We start from the raw sequence: 25,769 nt of genomic DNA, 5'->3' as shown, positions 1-25,769 counted from the left end.
AAATGTAAACACCAAAAGCTGGAGATGCAGGAATACTGAGACATAAAGGGAAAGTTCAAGTCATCCCTCTTGTCATACAGTCTTGTGGAGAGTGATTTATCACTCACTCACTTTATGCACACATCTAAATATGAAACAGTTGATGGAGTCTCACTGGTCTCTTTTATTTCTAGTTCAGGTGGGTTCATCAGTCGAAGGAAATTGGCTATTTATGGTCATTGAACGACATCAGGTCATCGAAATATATGACCTGATATCAGATAAAGTGAAATTTCTTGGCCAAATTACCTACATACTGTGTTTCGGTAAACTCCGATGACATTTGCTTTCATTTTTGACAAATTGCCCTGAACCCCTGAAGATAGATATGAAACGGTGTCTAATGTCACCACGTTTTGTAACAAAATCAGGGGGCGGTCGGGTAGCCTAGTGGTTAAAGCGTTCGATTCCCGACATGGGTACAATGTGTGAAGCCCATTTCTGGTGTCCCCCGCCGTGATATTGCTGGAATATTGCTAAAAGCGGCGTAAAACCAAACTCACTCACTGTAACAAAATCTCCATGGGTCAAGGAGTGACGTTATTCATAAGTTTGTCACAGGCAGCCACAAGGCTATACGAAATGAAATGACATGACGAAGTTTACGTAAGCAGGCTGAAAGCAGTTTTCTTGTGCTAAACTCGCGATTTTCATTCCCAACAACGTTTTGAAAAAATTTGACTCGAAATTTGAAAACTGAACTCAAGAAAATTCTAGTATGTATGTCTAATAGACTGTCGATATTGTATGGCAGTACTTCCAGCAAACTATGGACAGTCTTTCCTGTTTCAAATGTTAATCCCATTGAAGCGAGAGACATACGACGAATCAGTCGTACGGCCCGTTACTGTTCGAGGGTGTATGATCACAGAACACATTCCGACTGTCAGTAAGCGACGCTGTGATTGGTTGGATGAAAGGTCGTTCTGGCGTAATGGGATATCCTCCGATCTGTGTTAGCGGTAGCGAGAACTTTGATCTTTAATGAGATTGTGAAGCAAGCTGAGCGCTCATTGATCTAATCACTTGTTGGAACCAGGCGTCTGATTACTGTAAGTTGACATTGCAACTACACCACAAAGCAGCCGTTTGTCAGGTGGTGGTGGGCCATATAGTGTATTGACGAGGAACGGGATGTACATTCATCAGTTTGTGACGAGGAACGGGATGTACATTCATCAGTTTGTGCTAAGCAACGTCACTTCAACTTTTCTGTTCCTGTTGTTCCTTCAAGGTATGGTTTGGTTTGTTAAACACCGCACTCAGTAATATTCGAGCTATATGACGGCGGACTGTAAATAATTGAGTCTGGACCAGACAATCCAGTGATTAATATCATAAGCACCAATCCGTGATATTAATCACTGGCTTGGGATCGATGACATGCATCAACCAAGTCAGCGCGCCTGATCACCCGATCCCGTTAGTCGCCTTCTAAGGCAAGCATGGGTTGCTGAAGACTTATTCTAGCCCGGATCTTCATGGGTCTCCTTCAAGGTATCTAAAATACATAACTGGGTCGATGCTTCTGCTGGTGGACTGAAACGTAATTATTTACAGATCGCCGTCATATAAGACAAACAAATCATCAGGAGCATGTATTTATGCCGAGTCAACTACAAAAGAAGTATTTTTGATGAGGACTTAAAAACTGCGCCCCGCTGTGTTGCAAAACAAATATATTTCTAAACGTTTTTCTTTACTTATTAGCAGCACAATCTCTGCACTTTTACACAGCAGACGTAATTCAAAATTAACATATCCTTTCTATTAGTTTTAACAAAATCAGTAGTGGTACTATCGTGTCAATGGATTTTCTGGTTCTTAGATCACTTGATTACAGGCTGGTTTGTTTACAGGCTGACGTATGGCAGGAGTACTGCTGTGCGGTGTCAGCAGGGCAGGACGTGCTTACCTGTTTCACGAACACATGCATGGTGTCATCACAGATTTTCAGTGGTCCATTCAAATAATTTCACGCCAAATGGAATGTCTTTCGGCAGAAACACTCGGCTGGTTACTCCCTTGCTTCTAGATTCAATCAAAGATGCGACTAACGGGATCGGGTGGTCAGGCTTGGTTGGTTCCAGTTAACGATCCCAATTGCGTGGATAGATGCTCATGATGTCAATCACTGGATTGTCTGGTCCAGACCGCCATCATATAGCTGAAATACTGCTGAGTGCGTCGTTAAACAACAAACCAATCATGTTACAACCAACTTGTGCCTTCCCGTAGTCAGCAGATGGAAAAGTCTATCTTGTGACAGTTCATCACATGAGATCCGGATAAGCTGTTTCTTGTTTACAACAGAAGACAGGACAATCTTTTGAGCTGGCAACTTGGTTGTCCGAAGCAAATGATGTTTCCTACTAACCCCTGTCTCCCTGCCATCTCGTGTGGTTGACTTTATGCTATGCTCATGATATCTGTCGAAGATGAGGTAGACGTCACTGTTGGTCAGGTATGTAGCGATGCGACTCTTGAAATCAGCTACTGAACCATCTGCTGGCCAGGGTATAGTCCATAGAAGGCTGATCCATCAATGACAGTGGCATTCGCATCACCAACATTACCCCGGGAAAACTCAATCTGGAGCAACCTCTATAGTTGGGATTTGGCTTTACAAATGTCCATTCAATCTTTCATGAACATTGCAGTTGGGACTGGTGTAAGCTCATAGGAAAATATATCTTTCACATCAATATCTCGGTCACTTTATAACAATGCAATGACCCTGGGGTAGATTGCATTCAGATCATAGACTTTTGACATGTCAATCTGAACAGATTTGCATGCTGCTGCCATGGTCTCGACCTTCTTGGAGATGGTAGTGTAAAATCCCTCTGCCCACGTCTTCTCAAAATCTTCCAAAATTGCCTCTCCGATCTTCATGGCATTGTCAACATTGACAGATGCAGGAGCTAGCTTCCCTCTGGATCCAAAGGATCTATGCAAGAGTCAAGCTTCTGACGAAGATCAGCCCTGTCCTTGGCATCTGCTATTATCCTTGCTTTGGCCTCTTCTTTGTGGTACATTTGAACGCTGGTGGCATATGTCTCCTCTTCCATTTTCCACACGTCACACTCTATCTTCCAGCAGATGTGGTGGAGGCTCAGGGCCCAGACCTTCAAACCGTTCGACCTGAGCGTGATTCCAATAATTCCGCCAGCGCTATGTCCACATGAATGTGGATTCAATGAATTGGTCACTCCACAAACCATTCCATATTCCACGAATGTGTCGGGTCATGTGTTGTCCTTTTAGAAAAATACTTTGGATGTGAGAGGGGAGTTTCTCCATGGAACGCAAGTCATACAAGCCATATCTTGCATAGTTTACATGAACCTTGGCGTTCAGCCCCGATATATGTCATCATAAACTAGGCTGGCTTCACGAGGGCCTCAACCCACAATTTTACTGTCCTGCTCTCACTTGCAAGGCTTTCATCAGGTCATCCGCTTTCTGAAAATGATGATCCATGAACAGGCTATGGACCACCTCCTCTGCCATCATCCGTAGGGCACGTACAGTCTGTGGGAACTTCTTACCTCTCAGTAGCTTTGGAACCCCTCCAAACACTTCTGAAAGGACATCAGACAGCCCGTTTTCAGTCATCAATGAACTTATAGCCCCAACAAATTTCATAAGTGCATGCATACCTCCAAGTCGCAAGTTCATGTCTTTGAATCTTTCTGGCTGATCCCATGACACATGCACTGCCAACTCGGTAGAGCTGTAGGTCGCAAGTCAAGAGGGTGAAAGTCCGGTTTGAAATGTAACCTCTTGAACGCTAACCATGACTGTCAACAATGTATCAGGATCAGATCTAGACGTCTTCATGTCGATCAGAGGTAAGTAGAGGGCTTTCGTCTTAGGTTGTGGAAGATGACCCTGCTCCCTGCTTTGTTTTGTGTTGTACCCATGAAATTCTGGACAGTCGTCCTTAAAACGGTGTCCTGTAGAAAACTGTTTGACCTAAGAAGGTCTCCTACCTGCAAACGCTTGGTTGGAAAGTGATAAGGTGGGGAAAGCCTTGATAGCATGGGATTTTAGCCCATGGTACCTGTAGATTTCAACATCATAAGGAACCTCTGAGGAATCATAAGGAACCCTGTTGATCTTTAATTTGGCTTCTTCCTCTCCCTCCGTGAGGTTCTGGGAGTACTGTGTGAGAAGAATGGCAAGTGAGTGTGTGGACTGCCTACGATTTTGAGATGATATGTCAGCATCAACGTTATCCACAACCCCCTGAACTAGACCATCTGCAGTACCAGACAACTTTAAATCTTCAACTGCAGCTTTAGCAGCAGATTTCTTGAAACGCCTGTACTCAGTATATGAACTACATACGCCATATGAATACATACTATTGATATGCTTCTTTCACATGCCCATTTGTTTCAGAAGGGGCCAACTTGTAAACTAGTTGCCTGTGACTTGACAATACTTGTTACGATGGAACTAATAAGCAATGCAGGAAGGGTATTATCAAGTTTTGGTGAAACCTTAGCCAACAGAAATTCACTAACTGACTCTTTGATATGGTCCTATTTATGCTAATGTTGTAGTGTTCCTTGTCAATGTTCTTCAAATCTTGAAGGATGCGTTTATGAGCTTTTGATATAACACTTTCTGTATCATCCTCTTCGTTATTCACAAGTCTGAGAGGCACAGCTACGAAACGCAATGATAATAGCAATACCGGGTGAAGATAGTACCAAGAGTTCATTGCCGAATATCTTAGTTTACAAACTAGTGTCCTGTGAGATATTCAGAGTGTGGCGGAATTGAACTAAGTTTCAAACAGTTCTACAGAATTCCACATTCGTGACCTGTCATTTTTCTGCATTTGAACAACTGACAAGAAAGGCTGATCTTCATCGGTGTTCTATGATTCCTGGCAAAAGGTAGATGCTACCCCAGGGAGAGACCTGAATGAAGTAAATCTCTGCCTAGTCAAGATGATAGCAAGCCTCTTCTGCATGCAAATCGCTCAGCACCCCATGAAGACGATGCTGAACTTTCTTTGCTGCATCATCATTTCGCTTGGCACACGTTTCTAAAAGAGGTTGTTTCTTATCTAGCTGTCGAAACAGGTACACTTCCCTCCATCTGTCGGGATGTTTCGTATCCCTCTCAACATTCCAGGCTTCTCCACAAAAAAGAAAGTGTTTCTTAAATTTGAAGGTTTCTGCAGTGTCTTCCGACAACGAACGCCTTGTGAATCTAGGATCACTTTCTCCTCCACAGTGTCGTTCGGTGTGAGTCCTTGACGTGTAACCTGAAACACAACTTTTATGACACCGTTTATTTTACTACACCGGATAATGTTCGTTATTCGGACAGCTTTTCGTTTTTGTCCTGGCAGTTGAATTTCCATTTGAAGTAGCATTCATGAAGGTCCGGTTCCATGACTGTCAACCCTGTAAAAATGATAGACTCTCAATCTTTTTCCTTAAAATGATTTTTTTAATTCAATGCATTATTACTATTTATAACATAGTAATAAATCAATATTGTTTTGTTGTTTACTCAGCAGAATTCTCCCCTGAAAAAATATATAGCTTATTGGTATGGTCGGAAGGCCTCGCGAAACCCAATAAGTTAACTAGTGTAGTATTTCTATCTAAACAAGACCTGCAATCTACCAGTGAATGTCAAGAATGACCTATTTTCACTTGAAGGGAGATATGTTGTGAAGAATTCCAGAGTATTTCCTTGGATGTGCTATTGATTTCTGAATCTTCAGGATTCTTTAGAGTTGTGGCACTAACCTTAGTGTATAGATAATGATTTTAAGTGCACAGGAAGGGCTTTCTGTGAATTATCGCATATTGGCCTTGATAAGGTATATAAATCTTAAATCACACCGGACCGCCTCCGTGGTCTAGATCTAGGTCCGGGGTTCGATCCCCGACCGCGTCATACCAAAAGACGTTAAAAGATGGTACTTGTTGTTACCCTGTCTGGCGCTTGGCATTAAGGGGCTTAAACAAGGACTGGTCGGCTCGGAGTCAGTATACTGTGTCCGAGTGGGGTATTCATGTTAAACTGTGGCATGGTATCTCATTGAGCTAGCACTATAAATCGGCATCAGTCCTGACTAGTACAAGCAGCAAGACAAACACACACACGTACATGCACGTCGCTATATAAGTACAATAATCTTGGACGCGACGTTAAACCCCATTTCACCTCATCACACCGAAGCCTGAGCAAAGCATTAGTGGCTCCCATATGGCGTTTCAGCGTCTTACTTTCTCAGAAAAAGAAGTAACATGTATAAACTAAACTCACTATTATAAAGGATTTCTACAGCTGGGGTAGGTGAACAATTACAATGGACGTTCTATTCTATTGCTGGTTGAGGGGATATTTTTCTGGACCACCCTGTATAATGCAGACAGATTGATAATCTGCAAAAAGATGGCAGCACACACTAATCACAGATGTTGGCCTCATTTGATTATAAATTGCCTTAAAACCAGCCTTTACTATGTCAGTGATTTAACAGGCATTGTTCTGGTGGTGCTCTAGCACATGTACTTACTTCGAAGCAGTTGAAAACCAAGATCTGGCATACTTTAACAGGACTGAAAACTTAAAACGATGACAAAGCAAACGTGTGTGTGTTTTTAACAGGAAGTAGATGTAATTAAGTGCTGCCATATATTGTACTCCTGAGTGATTACCTTAAACTATTCTAATTAATAGCCTAGCATTGAATTTTACATTTGGTATGCTCAACTGACATAATCCAGACTCCATAAATTGATCAGGAAAGGGTTAATTGTCAAAAGTAGGGTATAAAAACGGTTTGGGAACACTCTACAACATGAATAATAATGATACAGAATTATATTTATGCCTTTGGTAAACATATTGCATGAAGAAATAGAGACAATTTAAAGTTTTTCAGAATCTGTAGGTATCCAATAGCAAGGGGTTAATTACTAGATTTGCCCAAGGGATATCACTGGGCACCCTCCTGATTCTTATTAAACAACCCCTGGGCTACAAGAAATAACAGAGAAAAAAACTCTTTAACCGACAAAACCATTAAAATTCAGGGCCTTGGCTGCTGGACTATTTACCCCTACGTTACACACAGCTGACTTCGCGATGCGGTGGAACGAATTTGCGCTGGATGACTTATCCTAATTCGTATGCCGTTTTATGTCTGCATAACATCAATGGTCAATAAAACGATGTCACATTTTCAAACCAAGGACGATCCGGTCCTACCAAACTTTAATTTCATGGGTTGGTGATCTGATGCTTAGATAACAATGGATCAAGCCCAGGAATCCAATTGTAGATGAGTTTCTTCATCAGAAGAGCCAGCATCGAAGTGTTTTCGACATAATGAAAGAGAGTGGTTCTGCACCCCACCCACCATTGACAGTCAGTCAAGGACAGTGTCTTATTGCATTTGATATCCAAAATGCAAAACACCAAGGGGGTGTTTATACACCATCAAATATGACATTAAAAGCTATATGTGTCTGTCCAATTTACTCCCAGGCTGGATCTGCCCTTAATAATAATTAAGAGACATACAGAATTCAGCGGTCAAGATTACCAGATCGGCCCATGAGCCACCACCTTCTGGCATAGGACACTAGGCAATATATTATTAATACTTGTGTTTTCAAAAACCAAGACCAAACAATACGTTTGTGCAAAATAAAATACATGTGCAATAATAAGAATTATTACACAAAGCGCTTGGCATGATCAGTCGATTGATAGAACCGAGCCCATTTTAACACCAATCTTGGTGAAGTTATGGTCACAGTAATGTGTTGGACAAAGGAACACAGTGCCTGGAACATTGGGCGCCTTTTACAACAATAAAAGTCGTGCTGAGGACACATTCCACCCCTGGTGCCTACATGACAGAACCTTGCCTACCTCTTAAATGTGCAGTCCAACTATATTATTCCTATTCTTACACTCGTCTATTTCCAAAATTGAGTAGTTTGTATTAAATGTGGTAATAAATAAACGTTAACACCAATGGCATTAAGATATTGTAAACGATGCTGTAGCAGATTGATGTTATTCAAAAATTGTACGTATTTCCGTAGAATACAGATGAAACTTAATTCAAGTTCCCAGATGCATTTGTCTTCTTTTCATTTTAGAGTGCCTCTGTGATGCCAACCTAGCATTGAATAAACCAGCCAGCCAGTCATCGACTTACAAGATTAACAATGCTGATATGGCAGTAGACGGTGACATTAACACGTGTAGTCATACAGCGGATTACAAGTCAACTGCTATCTGGTCTGTGGATCTACAAGGCTACTACGAAATACACAACATTACCATCTATAACAGAGAGGACAGATGTAAGTACACATCACGTCTACTAGTGACCACGTAAATATTGCCTCCACGAGGATTCCTGGTTGGAACTGTTTGTCCCAAGCAACCTTTGCTTTTCATACGATACGAACTTTTGGTAGGGTGGTCGATAAATCGGCACTATGAGCCCAGTTACTGAGCCAGACCACCCCACTCATTCAAGTTGACAGGTTGCTTTGGACAATTCTACTCAGGAATACCTTAGCCAATCAATTAGGAGCTTATACAAATGTTAACATCACTCATCTCTAAGAAATCCTTGTAGCAATTCATGGGACAGATTCCTAGTACGAGGGCTGGTCAAAAAGTTCTAAGCCTTACAAACAAAACCAACAATTATGAAAGTGTTCTTAATTTTATTTTTCTCCCTGCTTTTCAACACACTTCTCATATCGATAGTGAAGCTTTTCAATTCCAGTCAGGAAGAAGTTTTCTAAAGCCTCCGTCACACAGACAATGCGACCGCGATGCAACCTCCTTGCGACCAAATTATTTGAAAATCACAATGAGGTTTCAATTAAGTCGCTACAAGGTTTCAGAGCGGTTGCAAAACCCATTCGGCCGCAACCAGTCTTTTGAACATGCACACAAGACTAGCTGCGACCGATTTGGTCACTCGGAGGCTTCATTGGTCTCCTAGAGGTCCCCAAGTGGCATTATGTTAATCGCAGATTTGTTTCCACTGTGCGGCGATCAGTTTCGTCTACACAAGGGTGTTGACTCTGTTGCAACCTAGTGGCGACCTATCAGTGATTGATCAGGGACGAGGCGGTGATCGACCAGCGCTGCTTCATCGGTGACTGGTTGTCGATCGGATGAAAAGTTGTTTCTAAACGTCGATCATTCGCCACTGGGACTGCAGCATGTCACCCTCTATAAATAGACCTGTCTGTGCATTACAGCATCATTTTGTCATTAGTACTCAGGGAGTTCACAGCATTTTTTTCCATTCATCACTATGGTCAGTAAAGGCAGGAATATATAGGAACCAGAAATTGTATAACATACAATAGAGACAACTGCTGTGGTGCACAGGTCTGCTACAGTTGAGCCAGAGCCAACAACATCTCAACTAAAGAAGAGGCCTGATGTTGACAGGCTCAATTCTGAGGTAGCCCACGAAATCACCACGACTTTCTCTCCAATTCAGCCATCAGATTCGCATAGTCTCCTAGCTGTGGACTTCTTGCGATCCAAGGTCTCAGCCAATAGTGCCTTCGCCGTGTCCTTCTCATTCTGCTTTACACCATCATGGCAGCAACTGCAGCATTTTCATTTATTCTTTGCAGGCGGATCAACTGCAACTGTTCTGCTTTTAACATCTTGACAACTTGCAAAGACATGATTTGATTCAGAAAAGCACCCTTTTTATATGAATTAAGTTTTGATAGATCGATAACTAGTCACCGACCACTCCCCTTTCAGTTGCAACAAGTCACCGAAGATTCGCTGACTTGTCACCGATCGGTCTCAACCAGTTGCAAATATTTCGCCGTATCTGCGTGAACAGTTGCCGATCAATCACTGACAAGTTGCAAAACCTATCGCTGACTGATCGGCGAGCATACCCTAGTTCCAAATATGGGCAGAATTAGTTGCACCAGTCTCAGCGATCACCAGTCGGACGCTAAGGATTGTTTGTTTGTTTGTTTGTTCTTTAACGCCGCTCTCAGCAATATTCCAGCTATATGACGGCGGTCTGTAAAATAATCGAGTCTGGACCCGACAATCCAGTGATCGACATCATGAGCATCGATCCATGCAATTGGGATCGATGACATGTATCAACCAAGTCAGCGAGCCTGATCACCCGATCCCGTTAGTCGCCTTTTACGACAAGCATGGTCGCCTTTTACGGCAAGTATGGGTTGTTGAAGACCTATTCTACCCCGGAATCTTCACGGGTACGGCGCTAAGGAAATCGGGCGCCAGGAGGTTGCATCGCGGTCGCTTTGTCGGTGTGACTGTAGCTTAAAGCCTCCCTGAAAAAACCTTTCACGGCAGCTTTGAGGTCATCACAGTGCTTTCAACGTAGGTGATCTTTCAGTTCAGGAAACAGGTGCCAGGTTTGGCGAGTATGGAAGGTGAGGAAGCTCTTCAAGCCCACATTGTCGCCCAGCAGCCTTTGCAAGTCGAAAGGTGTGAGAAGAGTCTATGTATAGTTGCACTCCAGCAGTCAGCATGCCTCACCGCATTTCTTAAAGATCCGGGTTAGAATAGGTCTTCAGCAGGGTTGCTTGTCGTAAGAGGCTACTAGTTTTGGTTTGGTTTGTTGTTTTACGCCGCACTCAGCAATATTCCAGCTATATGACGGCGGTCTGAACCAGACAATCTAGTGACTTACGTCATGAACATCGATCCACACAATTGGGATCGATGACATGCATCAATTAAGTCAGCGAGCCTGATTACCCGATCCCGTTAGTCGCCTTTTACGGCAAAAGCATGGGTTGCTGAAGATCTATTCTACCCCGGATCTTCACGGGACTGATTTCCATAGCGTCCGTACCCGTGAAGATTCCGGGGTAGAATAGGTCTTCAGCAACCAATATTTGCCGTAAAAGGCGACCAACGGGATCGGGTGGTCACTTCCATGAAGCATGTCACCGATCCCACTCAGCACAATTCCACCTGAATGACGGCGGTCCACGCAATTGGGATACGATGACATGCATCGACCAAGTCGGCGAGTCTGACCACCCGATCCCGTTATTTTGTTATGGTTCATACTCGAAAGTTAGTCAGGCTTAGAACTTTTGGACGGTATAAATACATAGATACCGAATTTTTCTCGTATATTTTTCAAATACTTTCCACAAATAACTGTTTTGTCCAAGTGTAAAAAAGTAAGGATGCATGGTGTGTGTTGAAATGGGCTGTGAAATAGGTACCCGCAACATCTGTCAGTTACAGCTTCTAGTATGTTCTCTCGTCCGGTATCATTCAACGTATCTTTTCATTTCTCTGTGATTTTAATCGTAGTATTTTTGTTGATTTTAACTCTTTGGCTAATCCGTCTGATAATCGCCAGTGGCCAGAGGGATGGTGTAAATCCTGCTGGGGTACCATGTAGGTAGCAGAAGTACCGTAAGTCCCCATGGTCCCTAGTGTGGTGGCCGAACTTTGGTTGCTGGCGATCTACAGCCCGTTTTTATATTGTATCGTCTGTGTGGTATCTGATTATTTAATTGTTCTAAAACTAGTTTTAAAACTATAATCTGTGATATAATGCTGGTTGTTGTACTGTCCTTCGATGACAGCTTTAATATATAATATAAATGCATAACTTGTTCAAGTCACGATATGGCTGAAATACTGCCGATGTGACTTTAAATATTAACTCACTCACTCACTCTAGTATGTTCTCCTTAACCTATATACCAATGTATGAGCCACTAGTTCGCAACCTCGAGACACGTGTAGCTATGTTGATATGTGGCGTGTTGACAGTTTACTTCAGATTTCATGATTTTGAAGTCACCGTACTTGGGAATACACACCAACACTGTCCAGCCTTGTGTTTGACCTATCCCGGAGTCCTCCCCAGATGGGGCGTATCGTTGCAGTGCCATGATGGAGTCCGGGGCAGGTTTCTCCGGCTCACAAAAGTAGTGGAAAGTGACAGAGATACGCTGAACATGTGCGAGATGCAAATCTACGGTGCACCAGTGCAAGGTAATAGTCAAACTATGTGTGTGTGTGTGTGTGTGTGTGTGTGTTGTTTAACGCCGCACTCAGCAAAAGTCCAGCTATCGTATCCAGTTGTGAAGATCGATACTCAAAATGTCAATCACTGGATTGTCTGGTCGTGACTCAATTATTTACACAGACCGCCGTGTTGATTGATACTCATGATGGTCTGGTCCAGACTCGTTTAGTTACGGACCGCCGTCATATAGCCGGGTTTGTATCGTTTGTTAAACGCCGCACTCAGCAATATTATTCCTGCTATATGATTAAATCGTTTTAAATCGTAAAACCTTTAAACTGACATGTCTAATCTTATTATTGTGAAATGTTATAACATGAATACCTTATAAGTGTAGTAGACCATTATAATTTAATATGCTTTATTGTTTTATTGTGCTGGATAATTGTATGTGTATTATTATAGTCATTGTTCCAGGGGCCGCGTGGAGATCCGGGGTAGAATAGGTCTTCAGCAACCCATGCTTGTCTCCCCGTGGAGATCCGGGGTAGAATAGGTCTTCAGCAACCCATGCTTGTCTCCCCGTGAAGATCCGGGGTAGAATAGGTCTTCAGCAACCCATGCTTGTCTCCCCGTAAAGATCCGGGGTAGAATAGGTCTTCAGCAACCCATGCTTGTCTCCCCGTGAAGATCCGGGGTAGGATAGGTCTTCAGCAACCCATGCTTGTCTCCCCGTGGAGATCCGGGATAGAATAGGTCTTCAGCAACCCATGCTTGTCTCCCCGTGAAGATCCGGGGTAGGATAGGTCTTCAGCAACCCATGCTTGTCTCCTCGTGGAGATCCGGGGTAGAATAGGTCTTCAGCAACCCATGCTTGTCTCCCCGTGAAGATCCGGGTAGAATAGGTCTTCAGCAACCCATGCTTGTCTCCCCGTGAAGATCCGGGGTAGAATAGGTCTTCAGCAACCCATGCTTGTCTCCCCGTGAAGATCCGGGGTAGAATAGGTCTTCAGCAACCCATGCTTGTCTCCCCGTGAAGATCCGGGGTAGAATAGGTCTTCAGCAACCCATGCTTGTCTCCCCGTGAAGATCCGGGGTAGAATAGGTCTTCAGCAACCCATGCTTGTCTCCCCGTGAAGATCCGGGGTAGGATAGGTCTTCAGCAACCCATGCTTGTCTCCCCGTGGAGATCCGGGGTAGAATAGGTCTTCAGCAAACCATGCTTGTCTCCCCGTGGAGATCCGGGGTAGAATAGGTCTTCAGCAACCCATGCTTGTCTCCCCGTGAAGATCCGGGGTAGAATAGGTCTTCAGCAACCCATGCTTGTCTCCCCGTGGAGATCCGGGATAGAATAGGTCGTCAGCAACCCATGCTTGTCTCCCCGTGAAGATCCGGGGTAGAATAGGTCTTCAGCAACCCATGCTTGTCTCCCCGTGGAGATCCGGGGTAGAATAGGTCTTCAGCAACCCATGCTTGTCTCCCCGTGAAGATCCGGGGTAGAATAGGTCTTCAGCAACCCATGCTTGTCTCCCCGTGGAGATCCTGGGTAGAATAGGTCTTCAGCAACCCATGCTTGTCTCCCCGTGGAGATCCGGGGTAGAATAGGTCTTCAGCAACCCATGCTTGTCTCCCCGTGAAGATCCGGGGTAGAATAGGTCTTCAGCAACCCATGCTTGTCTCCCTGTGAAGATCCGGGGTAGAATAGATCTTCAGCAACCCATGCTTGTCTCCCCGTGAAGATCCGGGGTAGAATAGGTCTTCAGCAACCCATGCTTGTCGTAAGAGGCGACTAACGGGATCGGGTCATATAACTGGAATATTGTGGAATAATGCGGCGTTAAACAATAAACAAACAAAACATTGTTCTAGGTTGTCAGTTTATAATGAGACCTCACACCCTATCCTGTATCATTATGTTTAGCTACAGATGCACATATTCTTGGCTACTACAATCTGGCGTACCAGTCTGTTTGTTTTACTGGCGATCTCAAGCCCATTTTTATATTGTGTTGTAAACTGATACTTTCTGCTTTTAAAGATTCTCAACTAGTTTTAAATCAAATCTGTGATATTCTGGTTATTGTACTGTCCGTCGTTGACAGGTTTTAGTTCGGTCTAGATATATGTAATATTAATGTACTTCTCGTCACGGTATGGCTGAAATACTGCCGATGTGACGTTAAATCTTAAATCACTCATTCACTCACTGTTTGTTTTATGCCTCACTCAGCAATATGTCGGCTACATTACGGCGGTCTGTAAATAATAGTCTGGGCCAGACAATCTAGTGATTGACAACCTGAGAAGCGATACGATGGCATGCATCAACCAAGTCAACGAGCCTGACCACCCGATTCCTTTAGTCGCCTCATACGACAAGCATATTCGCCTTTTACGGCAAGCACATATAGCCAGAATATTGCTAGCTGTATGTGCTTGCCGTAAAAGGCGACAATGAATGGCGTAAGAGGCAACTAATGGGATCGGGTTGGTTGACATATAGCCAGAATATTGCTGGGGGGGGGGGGGGGGGGGGGGGGGGGGGCGTTAAACATCAAACAAACCCATGAACGTTTATTAACAAAATCGTGTAAGTAACGCATGGGCGGATACAGCTTTTTTGAAAAGGAGGGGGGGGGGGGGGGGGGGGGGGTGTGCACAATTAAGATCTATTTATTGTCTTTGGTGGTAATTTACAAAGAAATAAAGATTTTTTTCGAAATAAAAAGGGGTGAATTAGTATCACACAGATAATTGTTTGATGATTTGAATATATTTGTCGTACCAACGCTTCCATCCGAACTATTTATATCATTGATTTCAGCGATCCAAACACTGCCCTCTCCTTTTTATATTTGACCTGGATACTAGTAGGAATACGTTTTGCTTGTGTTTTTTTTTATGTTTAACGCTGCACTCAGCAATATTCCAGCTATATGACGGTGGTCTGTAAATAATCGATTCTGGACCAGACAATCCAGGGATTGACATCGTGAACATCACATCGATCCACGAAATTGGAATCGATGACATGCATCAACCAAGACAGCGAGCCTGACCACCCGATCCCGTTAGTCGCCATTTGCGACAAGCATAGTCACCTTTTACGGCAAGCATGGGTTGCTGAAGACCTATTCTACCCCTGATCTTCACTAGGAATACGATACCTAAGTCTTTAACGTTTTTGCATCTCTATGTGACATTTCGAAGCTGTACGGGTTTCGAAAAGACATCGTTGCTCACGTGGTACTTTTAAAATGTGAAGATTCCGGGGTAGAGTAGGTCTTCAGCAACCCATGTTTGCCGTAAAAGGTGACTATGCTTGTCGTAAGAGGCGACTAACGGGATCGGGTGGTCAGGCTCGCTGAATTGGTTGATGCATGTAATCGATCCCAATTGCGTGGATCGATGCTCATGATATTAATCACTGGATTGTCTGGTCCAGATTCGATTATTTACAGACCGCCGTCATACAGCTGGAATATTGCTGAGTGCGGCGTTGAACAACAAACAATCAAACAAACCAACCATGTCATACCTGTCAAGATCCGGGGTAAAATATAGGTCTTCAGCAACCCATGCTTGCCGTAAAAGGCGACTATGCTTGTCGTAAGATGCGACTAACGGGATTGGGTGGTCAGCCTCGCTGATTTGGTTGATGCATGTCATCGATCCCAATTGCGTGGATCGATGCTTATGATGTCAACCACTGAATTATTTACAGACCGCCGTCATACAGCTGGAATATTGCTGAGTGCGGCGTTAAACAACCAACCAACCAACCACAAGACGATTACTTGCTTTTCACCTATAACCTGAGTATCAAGAATATGAATTTAACTATTGCAGAGAGCGGATTATGTCAAAGTCAAAGAAGATTTGATCGCACGGAGGGTAGAAAATACGATGGACCTGACACGATTGACCTGACAGCGACAGAAAAAGTCTTGACCTGTGCATCGCAGTGTGGGAGGGCAGACGTCTGTATCGGCTTCAACTACAACGTAGTGACAGGGCAGTGTCAGGGTATCACCAATCAGAATGAAGCGATGATCGAAAACCATGAATGGTCACACTACACAACAGCATGTTAGAATTAAGTGACAAGTTACCGTGCCTTCAATACCTACCCTGCAGGATGTTTCCTTTTTAAACCTTCACACTAGTTTCGAATATTATTATCCCAGGCTCACAGTAGATTAAGGGGCGGTCGGGGAGCCCAGTGGTTAAAGCGTTCGCTCGTCACGCCGAAGACCCGGGTTCGATTCCCGACATGGGTACAATGTGTGAAGCCCATTTCTGGTGTCCCCCGCCGTGATATTGCTGGAATATTGCTAAAAGCGGCGTAAAACCATACTCACTCACTCACAGTAGATTAATCTTAACTTAACGACGTTAGGTCTATTGCCATGCATCTGTCCTCCCAAATGTATTTTTTTTTTGTTTAACGCCGCTCTCAGCCATATTCCAGCTATTTGGCGTCGGACCAGACAATCCAGTGATTCCTCGCAAATGTCCATGATCTTCTGTCTTCTAGTAGACTGAGCATTTTCTGTAGGCAATAAACTATCTTTTAAATCCATTGTTGTTATTCATATTTCTGACTTTCACACTGACTTGAACTGTCTTTATTATTTCTTGAGCTCCATGCTTGATAAACCTGATGGGTGGTTACATTTGCGCAGTTGGCGCATCAAAACAACATCTCTGGCAGGCCGTCTGGCCCTGGGACCTATCTCATGCTGAAGGTTGCGAACAGTCTGAGTCTGGTCAGATATCCTTGGCATTCCTCAATTGCTACCGTGCAGCAACTGACGTTGACATTAGTTTCGGGTTCACGGTGTTTAGGATCCAGGGTAGAATAGGTCTTCAGCAACCAATGCTTGTCGTAAGAGGCGACTAACGGGTTCGGGCTCGCTGACTTGGTTGATGCATGCCATCAATCCAAATTGCGTGGATCGATGCTCATGATATCAATCACTGGATTGTATGGTCCAGACTTGATTTATTTACAGACCGCCGTCATGTAGCTTGAATATTGCTGAGTGCGGTGTTGAGCGTGGTTGTCTGTTTGGCTTGATCGTGGAATGATGTAACTGTGTTTTGGGGTACCAAGGGACTCTTGAGCAGTTACTTAAACGTACTGCAGTTCAATGTCGCCCAGGTCAGTTTAAGATATTACTCAGCAACTCGCATGCCTACGGGGTTTCGCCAAGTCTATGAGTGAGGGTCAGACGACCGTTGCTCCTAGTTACCCACATTCATGTTATCGTATCCCAATTGCGTGGGTCCCGTGAAGATCCGGGGTAGAACAGGTCTTCAGCAACCCATTCTTGCCGTAAAAGGCGACTATGCTTGTCGAAGGAGGCGACTAACGGGATCGGGTGGTCAGGCTGGCTGACTTGGTTGATGCGCTGACTTGGTTGATGCGCTGACTTGGTTGATGCATGTCATCGTATCCCAAATGTGAGACCCGTGAAGATCCAGGGTAGAATAGGTCTTCAGCAACCTATGCTTGTCGTAAGAGGCGACTAACGGGATCGGGTGGTCAGGCTCGCTGACTTGGTGGATGCATGTCATCGATCTCAATTGCGTGGATCGATTCTAATGATATTAATCACTGGATTGTCTGGTCCAGACTATTATTTACAGACCGCCGTTATGTAGCTGGAATGTTGCTGAGTGCGGCGTTAAACAACAAACCAAACCAAAGCCATATTAGTATTTGTAAAAACACACATTATAGTTGATATCTTGCATTATCCACCAACTTCCAAAACTATAGCTAAACTATTTGTTTTTAACCAATGTCGCCCAGACATAATTCATCATATTTGCAGAACATAATATAACAATGAATTGAATATTTTCCAAACGTCAGTCATAATTATCTAAACCAGTATTCTAATCTCAGGACACCATGTTCATAAAACTTTATTCTTCCCAATTCAGCAACACAGCAGTATCTACGAGCGTTTATTTTTGAATGGAATGTCGAGGGGCGGTTACGAGTTGGCGAACGGCATCTGGCCTCCCTCGAGCTCAAATGGACTGATTTGTTTTCTACGGTGGCCCATAAGGGACATGGAGTCTGTTTTTCAATATTTTGATGTTTAACTTACTTTTATCTTAACCTTTTGCAAAATAACACAATCTGCCATACAAATATGTGATAAATCATGTATAAAAACATCCGAAAATGTAGTTTTAAGTAGCTTTTGAGTCGCTGAAATGTGAAGTGAAAATGTCAAAAACTAAAATGGAAAAGTCAAAAACTAAAATGAAAATGTCAAAAACACAAAACGAAAATGTCAAAAAACTAAAATGAATACACAGAAAACTATTTCCACCGCGGTGGAAATAGTTTTCTGTATTTTCATTTTAGTTTTTGACATTTTCGTTTTGTGTTTTTGACATTTTCATTTTAGTTTTTGACATTTTCGTTTCGTTTTTTGGCGATTCAATATCTTCTTTACACATGATTTATCACATATTTGTAAGACAAATCATGTTAATTTGCAAAAGGTTACGATAAATATAAGTGAAATATCAAAATATGGAAAAACAGACTCCATGTCCCTTATGGGCCACCGTAGTTTTCGGACTGATAGTTTTTGATTTCAGCAGGCCCTTATGGTCTGCAGTTTATTTAGGCAATTGTTTATTAAGCATTTTTGGAGTAATGTCATATACATACCTTTCATATTTATAATCAGTAGGATTAGACCTTTTAGATGGTGTATGACATGTAGTCGCAAAGATGTTTTACAAGCTGCTAAGTTCCTGATAAATGTAGACCCGTGAAGATTCCAGTGTAGAATAGGTCTTCAGCAACCCATGCTTGCCGTAAAAGGTGACTATGCTTGTCGTAAAAGTCGACTAACGGTATCGGGTGGTCAGGCTCACTGACTTGGTTGATGCATGTCATCGATCCCAATGGCGTGGATCGATGATCATGATATTAATCACTGGATTGTCTGGTCCAGACTCGATTATTTACAGGCCGCCGTCATATAGCTGAAATATTGCTGAGTGCGGCGTTAAAGGGGCCGTCACACCATGACGTTCTGGTCAAAGTTCTCTGAACATTTCAATCGTTCAATTTTTGAGCGTTCTAGAATGAGGATGACACATCTGGCATGACTAGCGTGTGTCTAACGCACGAGAAGCGTGTAACAGCGACCAAGTAAGATACCCCTGAAAACTATTAGCGTGTGCTAACGTGCCACTGGCGCGCGACGAACGATTTGTCAACGTTAGACGAGCGTGTTGAGCGTGTGACTAACGTGTGAATAACGACAGAATAGCGTCTTGCTGGCGTGTTATTTTTACGGTCGAACGGGTACAAAACGCTGGAAATTTCATAGTGAATTCAGTTGTTCTTGTGAGTTTGAACAATCAGCATCATGCCGCCAAGACGAAAAAAGGGTATGATGGGGGCTTCTGCTACTAGCGCTGCAAGTAAGAAGAATGCAAAGCCTCTTTCACTAGCAATGTCTTCGTACGAAGAAAAACACCAGGAGGAAGAGCACATCCGAGAATTAACGCACCATGTGACACCCCCTGAAGACCCTAAACACCCTGAAAACTCCAATGAGGACGGTCCGACCATAACAAAGAGAGGGAAGAAGCAGAGACAGGATTGCAGGATCCTGGACCGGGCGGTTGAGGATAGTCTGGTGGAGTTTTTCCCGCGAAAACGAACTGCTGTGGAACTCACAGAAGACAGATTACAGGAACAAGGCGAAGAGCGTTTAAAATTAAACGTTGAAGAACGCTGGTCTCAGTGAGAACTTTTGTGCATGTTCAAAACTTTTTTTCCGGACCAGCGTTCACCGCCGATCACCGACGTTCTATAGCGTTCACACAACGCTCTTCTGGCGCTATCCCAGCGACCACCAACGTTTCCTCAAACGTCATAGAACGCTGACCAGAAATTCATGGTGTGACGGCCCCATAAACAACAAACCAACCAACCAACCTGCCAAATGTAGACTTCATCTGTCATCACCGAGTCTCTGGGAGCTCAGTGTGATGGCAGTAAAACCTTCTGGTTGACTGGTTCTGTTTTGTAGCGTATATTGCAAGAGTATGTCTCTCTGCTTGAGCTAAAAAGCTTGGGCCTACATTTTTTTAATGTTCTTGACCTTAAGGCCCTCATTCTACTCTGCTCAGTTTCAGATGCTGCCGTGGAAAATACGGAAGAAAATCCTTAAAGATGAAAAGAATATAAGTCACGTAACACCCTATGAAAGAGAACGCACTATCATCAAATGTCAAGAGCATATAAGAGGTGGGGTGAAATGGGGTTTAACGTCGCGTCCAAGATTATTGCACTTATATAGCGACATGTACGTGTGTGTGTGTTTGTGTGGCTGCTTGTACTAGTCCGGACTGATGCCGATTTATAGTGCTAGCTCACTGAGATACCATGCCGCAGTTTAACATGAATACCCCACTCAGACACAGTATACTGACTCCGAGCCGACCAGTCCTTGTTTTAGCCCCTAATGCCGAGCGCCAGACAGGGTAACAACAAGTACCATCTTTTAGCGTCTTTTGGTATGACGCGGTCGGGGATCGGGCGGACGCTCTACCACTAGACAACAGAGGCGGTCAGAGCATATAAGAAATGCATGGACAAAAGTATAAGATAATATCAAAATGAGACAAGTAAACAGTGTCGTGACCTAAACAAACATTCACCAAAAGAATACCGGAAGCTACTAAATAAATGATATATGACTAAATCCGATAATACTCCTGATATCGAAACGTAGACCTACATGAATTTTCAGTTGTTTCGGAATTTTTTTCACAAGTATCCTTAAAGCGAGGCTCACTTAGTTTGTAGAAATGAAAAATATTTTAACTCCAGCCCGAGCAGAATTCAGAAAACAAACTATAACGCAGCATTACCAAAACAGTACATATGAGGAAACGATGATATCCAGATTGGATATGAACCCATTATATACAAACACTACCTCAACGCAAATATAAAATTCATCAATGATCTGATAAAAGATGACGGTACATTCTTTAATTTCAAAGAAATTACAGAGAAATATACATTAAAATATATACTTAACCAAATTAAAAACTTCACAATCCTAAAATTTTAACATTTTGACCAGTTATCATTGTGGACCCTTATTGTGTATTTCAACAGTAATGGCCACGTATTGTCTTCAGATCATGAACACCCGTTTTGTGCAGGTGAATCGATCAAAATCATGTGCACAGCACTATAGTGGAAAAAGTGTTTTTTCACGTGCAACCGGTCACGTGGTCATAATACCGCACGTGTTTCAGACATACTTGTTAGCAGGCATTAACAAAAAAAAGAAAAACACAAGAAAACAAAAGTCTTCACGGCCATTTGTCATGCCACGCCTTTCAAATGTGCAACGTGAACGTGCCATCGGCATGTTGCAGACGGGGACGTCCGTAGCTGAAGTCGCAAGGACGATGGGTTGTAGTCGACGGACTGTTTATGATTTACAGACGCGTCTACAGCAAACGTGTACCACCGCTGATCGCCCTCGGCCAGGTCGGCCACGTGTGACGTCACATGTAGAGGGTCGTCAGATTGTCTTACGTCACCTCCGTAACCGATTTTTAACGGCTACATCAACCAGAAATGAACTGTTTAGGGGTACACTGAGTGCGCAAACTGTTCGAAACCGTCTGAGAACTGCTCACCTTCAAGCACGACGGCCATATTGCGGGCCGATTCTGACTCAATTACACAGACGTCAACGTCAATTGTGGGCACAGCGACACTTACGATGGACTCAGAGGAATTGGAATCAAGTCGTCTTCAGTGATGAATCCCGATTTAATCTTCGATTTGCTGATGGTAGGGGGCACTCGTGAAGAGCAACCTCCTCGTGGTGAGTGCTGGGTAACGCTAATCGCTCTTCCCCCGTGTGGAACCGGGGCAGAATATTTCCACAGCCCCCCATTGCTGGTCGTATGAGGCGACTAAAATGGGCAACCTGTTTGCCGTGGGTTGCGTCCCTGTGTCGGTGGAGGAAGGGAGTCTGGTGGTTGAGGGCACTGGAGCCAGGAACCGGTGTTCCTTTGCCCAACACACCACTTTGACCCTAACTTCACCTAGACGGGTGGTAGAATGGGCCCGATTCTATCAATCGGCTGGTCACGCCAAGCCCTGTGCATAAAATTGTGTATGCACTCTCGTGATTTTTATAAATGTATTATTTAGCTATAGACTTGGACGTGTATATCATGCTTGAATTTTCAAACTATTTATGTACCAATTTGCCTAGAGTCTTATGCCAGCAGGCGGTGGCTCATGGGCCAATCTGGTGATGTTGACCTCCAAATTCAGTATGTATCCAATTTCTTGTCATGGGCCGAACCAGCCTGGCATTTAATTTGGTATACAAATATTGCTCTTTGTGTCATATTTGCTGGAGTATAACATCTCTGTATCCCTGGTGTTTGCATCTTGGATATCCGGTGCACCATAACACCGTTCTTTATAACACTCCGTGGTGGGTGGGGAGCAGGGGTGCTGAATTACTTTATTTCATCATGTCTCACCAATACCCTGGTTCAAACCGATCAAAACGTAGACATGTGGATCTAGATGAGTCTGATCAAACTGAAAAACTATCTCGTGAATTGGATTCCTGGGCCCGATTTATTGTGATCGAGGCAGCTGATAAGAAACCATTAAAGCTTAATCCTTTCGCCATTTCAAAAGCAGTTTCAGGAATTTGCGGAGAGGTAAAAAATGTGACACGTCTTCGTAGTGGCTCTCTTCTCGTTGAATGTTCACGGAGACAGCAATCTCTCAATTTGCTATCTTTATCTACTTTTGCAAATATTGAGGTTGCTGTGTCCGTACACAAAACCTTAAATTCTTGCCGAGGCATTGTTCGTGACAGAGCTCGTTGCCTGTCCGACATGTCGGAGCAAGAAATTACAGATGAATTGACTAGTCAGGGAGTAAGTGCAGTGAAGCGTTTCACAATGAAATCCAGAGACGGTGACATCATCCCGTCAAATACGTATATGCTTACTTTTGCACTGTCGACCCTTCCTAAATCTGTTAAAGCTGGTTATCTCAACATCGGAGTGGAGGTGTATGTCCCCAATCCACTCCGATGTTTCAAGTGACAAAAGTTTGGACATGGGTCTAAATCCTGTAATCACTCTGTCGTCTGCCAGCGCTGTGGTGACGGCCATGACAGCACTGGATGTACAGCTGACATTAAATGTTCCAACTGTAGTGGCAAACATCTGGCTTCCTCGAAATTATGTCCAGTGTGGCAAAAACAATCAAAAATCATCAGGCTAAAACATGAACAAAATATATCATTTTTCGAGGCAAAGAAGGTTATTGACAGTCAGGCCCCGTCAACTCCACTTACCAGAACCTACTCTGCTGCTGCTATCTCTACCCCTCCAACTCCTCCAACAGTATCCATTTCTATTCAAACAGAAATGACATGGGTCACATCAGATTCTCCTATCAGCATTACTTCTGTGATCACTTCAAACACATCCTGGCACTCGTGAAGAGCAACCTCCTCGTGGTGAGTGCTGGGTAACGCTAATAGCTCTTCCCCCGTGTGGAACCGGGGTAGAATATTTCCACAGCACCCCATTGCTGGTCGTAAGAGGCGACCAAAGTGGGCAACCTGTTTGCCGTGGGTTGCGCCCCTGTGTCGGTGGAGGACGGGATTCTGGTGGTTGAGGGCATTGGAGCCAGGAACAAGTGTTCCTTTTGCCCAACACACCACTTTGACCCTTACTTCACCTAGACGGGTGGTAGAATGGGCTCGGTTCTATCAATCGGCTGGTCATGCCGTGCCCTGTGCATGGTAAATGTCAATTTTGATTATATTAGTATATCATGCAGTATATATGGCATATAATCGCGTTCTGCACATATCACAACTTTGCCTAGAGTCCTATGCCAGAAGGCGGTGGCTCATGGGCCAATCTGGCATTATTGACCTCCAGGTTCTGATTGTCATCAGATATTTGTATTGGGCAGAACCAACCTTACTCTTATTCTGTTTGACATTATTAGCTACCTGTGTTGGTATTGCTTGAGTATAGCACCCCTGTAACCCTAGTGTATGTAGTTGGCTTCCACTGCAATACTGTCCTTGTTGACACTCCATGGCGGGTGGGGAGCAGGGTTGTCGAATCTGTTTTCTTTCATCATGGCTTCCCCACAAAACACTGGTTCTCGTTTCAAAAATAAGAGAAGACACGTTGACACTGATACAGTTTCATCTTCTGATGATGAAACTTGTGTTACTAATGTAGATTCATGGCCTCGATTTCTGGTTGTGGAAGGTGTTCATGGCCAACCACTCAAGATCAATCCTTTTGTTGTTCTAAATCTATTCAAGGAATATGTGGTGATGTGAAGAACGTCACTCGTTTACGGTCTGGTTCTCTTTTGATAGAGTGTGCAAGGAGACAGCAGTCTCTAAATCTGCTAAATGCACATCATTTTGCGGATACTGAGATAGTTGTCTCTGTGCACAAGTCTCTTAATTCATGTAGGGGCATTGTTCGTGATCGGGCTAAATGTCTGTCTGACATGTCAGAGGATGAGATTGAGGTGGAACTGAAATCTCAAGGGGTGACTTCCGTAAAACGATTCACCCGGAAAGATAATGGCAGAATAATCAATACCACTACTTATCTTTTGACCTTTTCACTGTCAAAACTTCCGACATCCATCAAAGCTGGATATTTTAACATCGGAGTGGATATATATATTCCAAATCCACTCCGTTGTTTTAAGTGTCAACATTTTGGACATGGGGCCAAATCTTGCACTCACGATCCAATTTGCTCCCGCTGCAGTGGCAAACATGACAATATCGATTGCACCAATGATATCAAGTGTGCAAACTGCAACGGTGAGCACATGTCCTACTCCAAGTTATGTCCTGTCTTTGACAGAGAATCTAAAATTGTGAAATTAAAGTACACAAACAACATTTCGTTTTCTGAGGCCAAGAAATTGGTAGCAGACCAAGCTCCCAATACTCCTTCCTCAAGGTCATACTCTGCCACAGTTTCTTCTGCCATCAAAAAGGTGAATACTTCATGTCAGACAGCAATTAGCTGGGTCACGGATCAGCAAACTATGCTCTACTCTCTTTCTGAGATGACAACATCCGCTGCAACACAGACTGTTATACCATCTCCCCCTCAGTCTCAACCAGCTGACCTACCTAAACCAGGCCCTGAGCCAGATACTGATTCTATGCAAGATGCTGAACCTGTGCCAGATATTAACACAGATCAAATCATTGCAACGAAACGTTTAACCAATAAAGAAAGAAAACAGCAGAAACGAAAAGAAGCTAAGGCCCTTAAGCATATTAAGGAGTCTTTACCAATCCCTATAGAGGTTCACAACAGCTTTGAACCTCTTGAGATGGAGGTCTCCCCATCGCTGCCACTACAGCGTAGAGGACCTTCCCCACGCTCACGTTCTCCAATTGAGCCTCCATGAGTTGCTCTCCTAATCTAATCCAATGGAATTGTAGAGGACTTCGGCACAATTTCACTGATCTTCAGCTATTAATTCAGGATTTCAAACCATCTGCATTTTGTTTACAAGAAACTTTCCTTAAAACTACTGATAAATTTGATATAAGACAGTATGATTCATACCATTGCTTTTCCCCTCCAGGGGATAGAGCAA

At 43.6% G+C, this 25,769-nt stretch overlaps 1 protein-coding gene across 1 annotated transcript; it reads left to right on the top strand.

Annotated features, from left to right (window-relative positions):
• Positions 1-1,086: 1,086 nt before the first annotated feature.
• On the top strand, positions 1,087-16,363 carry LOC124118734. The gene is made up of 4 exons (XM_046480978.2): positions 1,087-1,273; positions 8,190-8,396; positions 11,863-12,087; positions 15,911-16,363. The coding sequence occupies exons 1-4, from the start codon at positions 1,174-1,176 to the stop codon at positions 16,153-16,155; spliced, it is 777 nt and encodes a 258-aa protein (XP_046336934.2). The 5' UTR covers positions 1,087-1,173; the 3' UTR covers positions 16,156-16,363.
• The last annotated feature ends 9,406 nt before the right edge of the window (positions 16,364-25,769 follow it).

The sequence above is a fragment of the Haliotis rufescens genome, unplaced genomic scaffold (assembly GCF_023055435.1).
Source record: "Haliotis rufescens isolate VD_foot unplaced genomic scaffold, xgHalRufe1.0.p SCAF_2, whole genome shotgun sequence".
NCBI classification, from domain to species: Eukaryota; Metazoa; Mollusca; class Gastropoda; order Lepetellida; family Haliotidae; genus Haliotis; species Haliotis rufescens.
Note: the sequence above shows the minus strand (reverse complement) of the source record. Positions and strands in the feature narration are given on the sequence as shown.

Coding starts and splice junctions, on each gene's coding strand:
- LOC124118734 (XM_046480978.2), top strand. CDS start 1,174: ATGTACATTCATCAGTTTGTGACGAGGAACGGGATGTACATTCATCAG. Junction 1,274..8,189: donor GTTCCTGTTGTTCCTTCAAG/GTATGGTTTGGT, acceptor TTTTCATTTTAG/AGTGCCTCTGTGATGCCAAC. Junction 8,397..11,862: donor CTATAACAGAGAGGACAGAT/GTAAGTACACAT, acceptor GCGTGTTGACAG/TTTACTTCAGATTTCATGAT.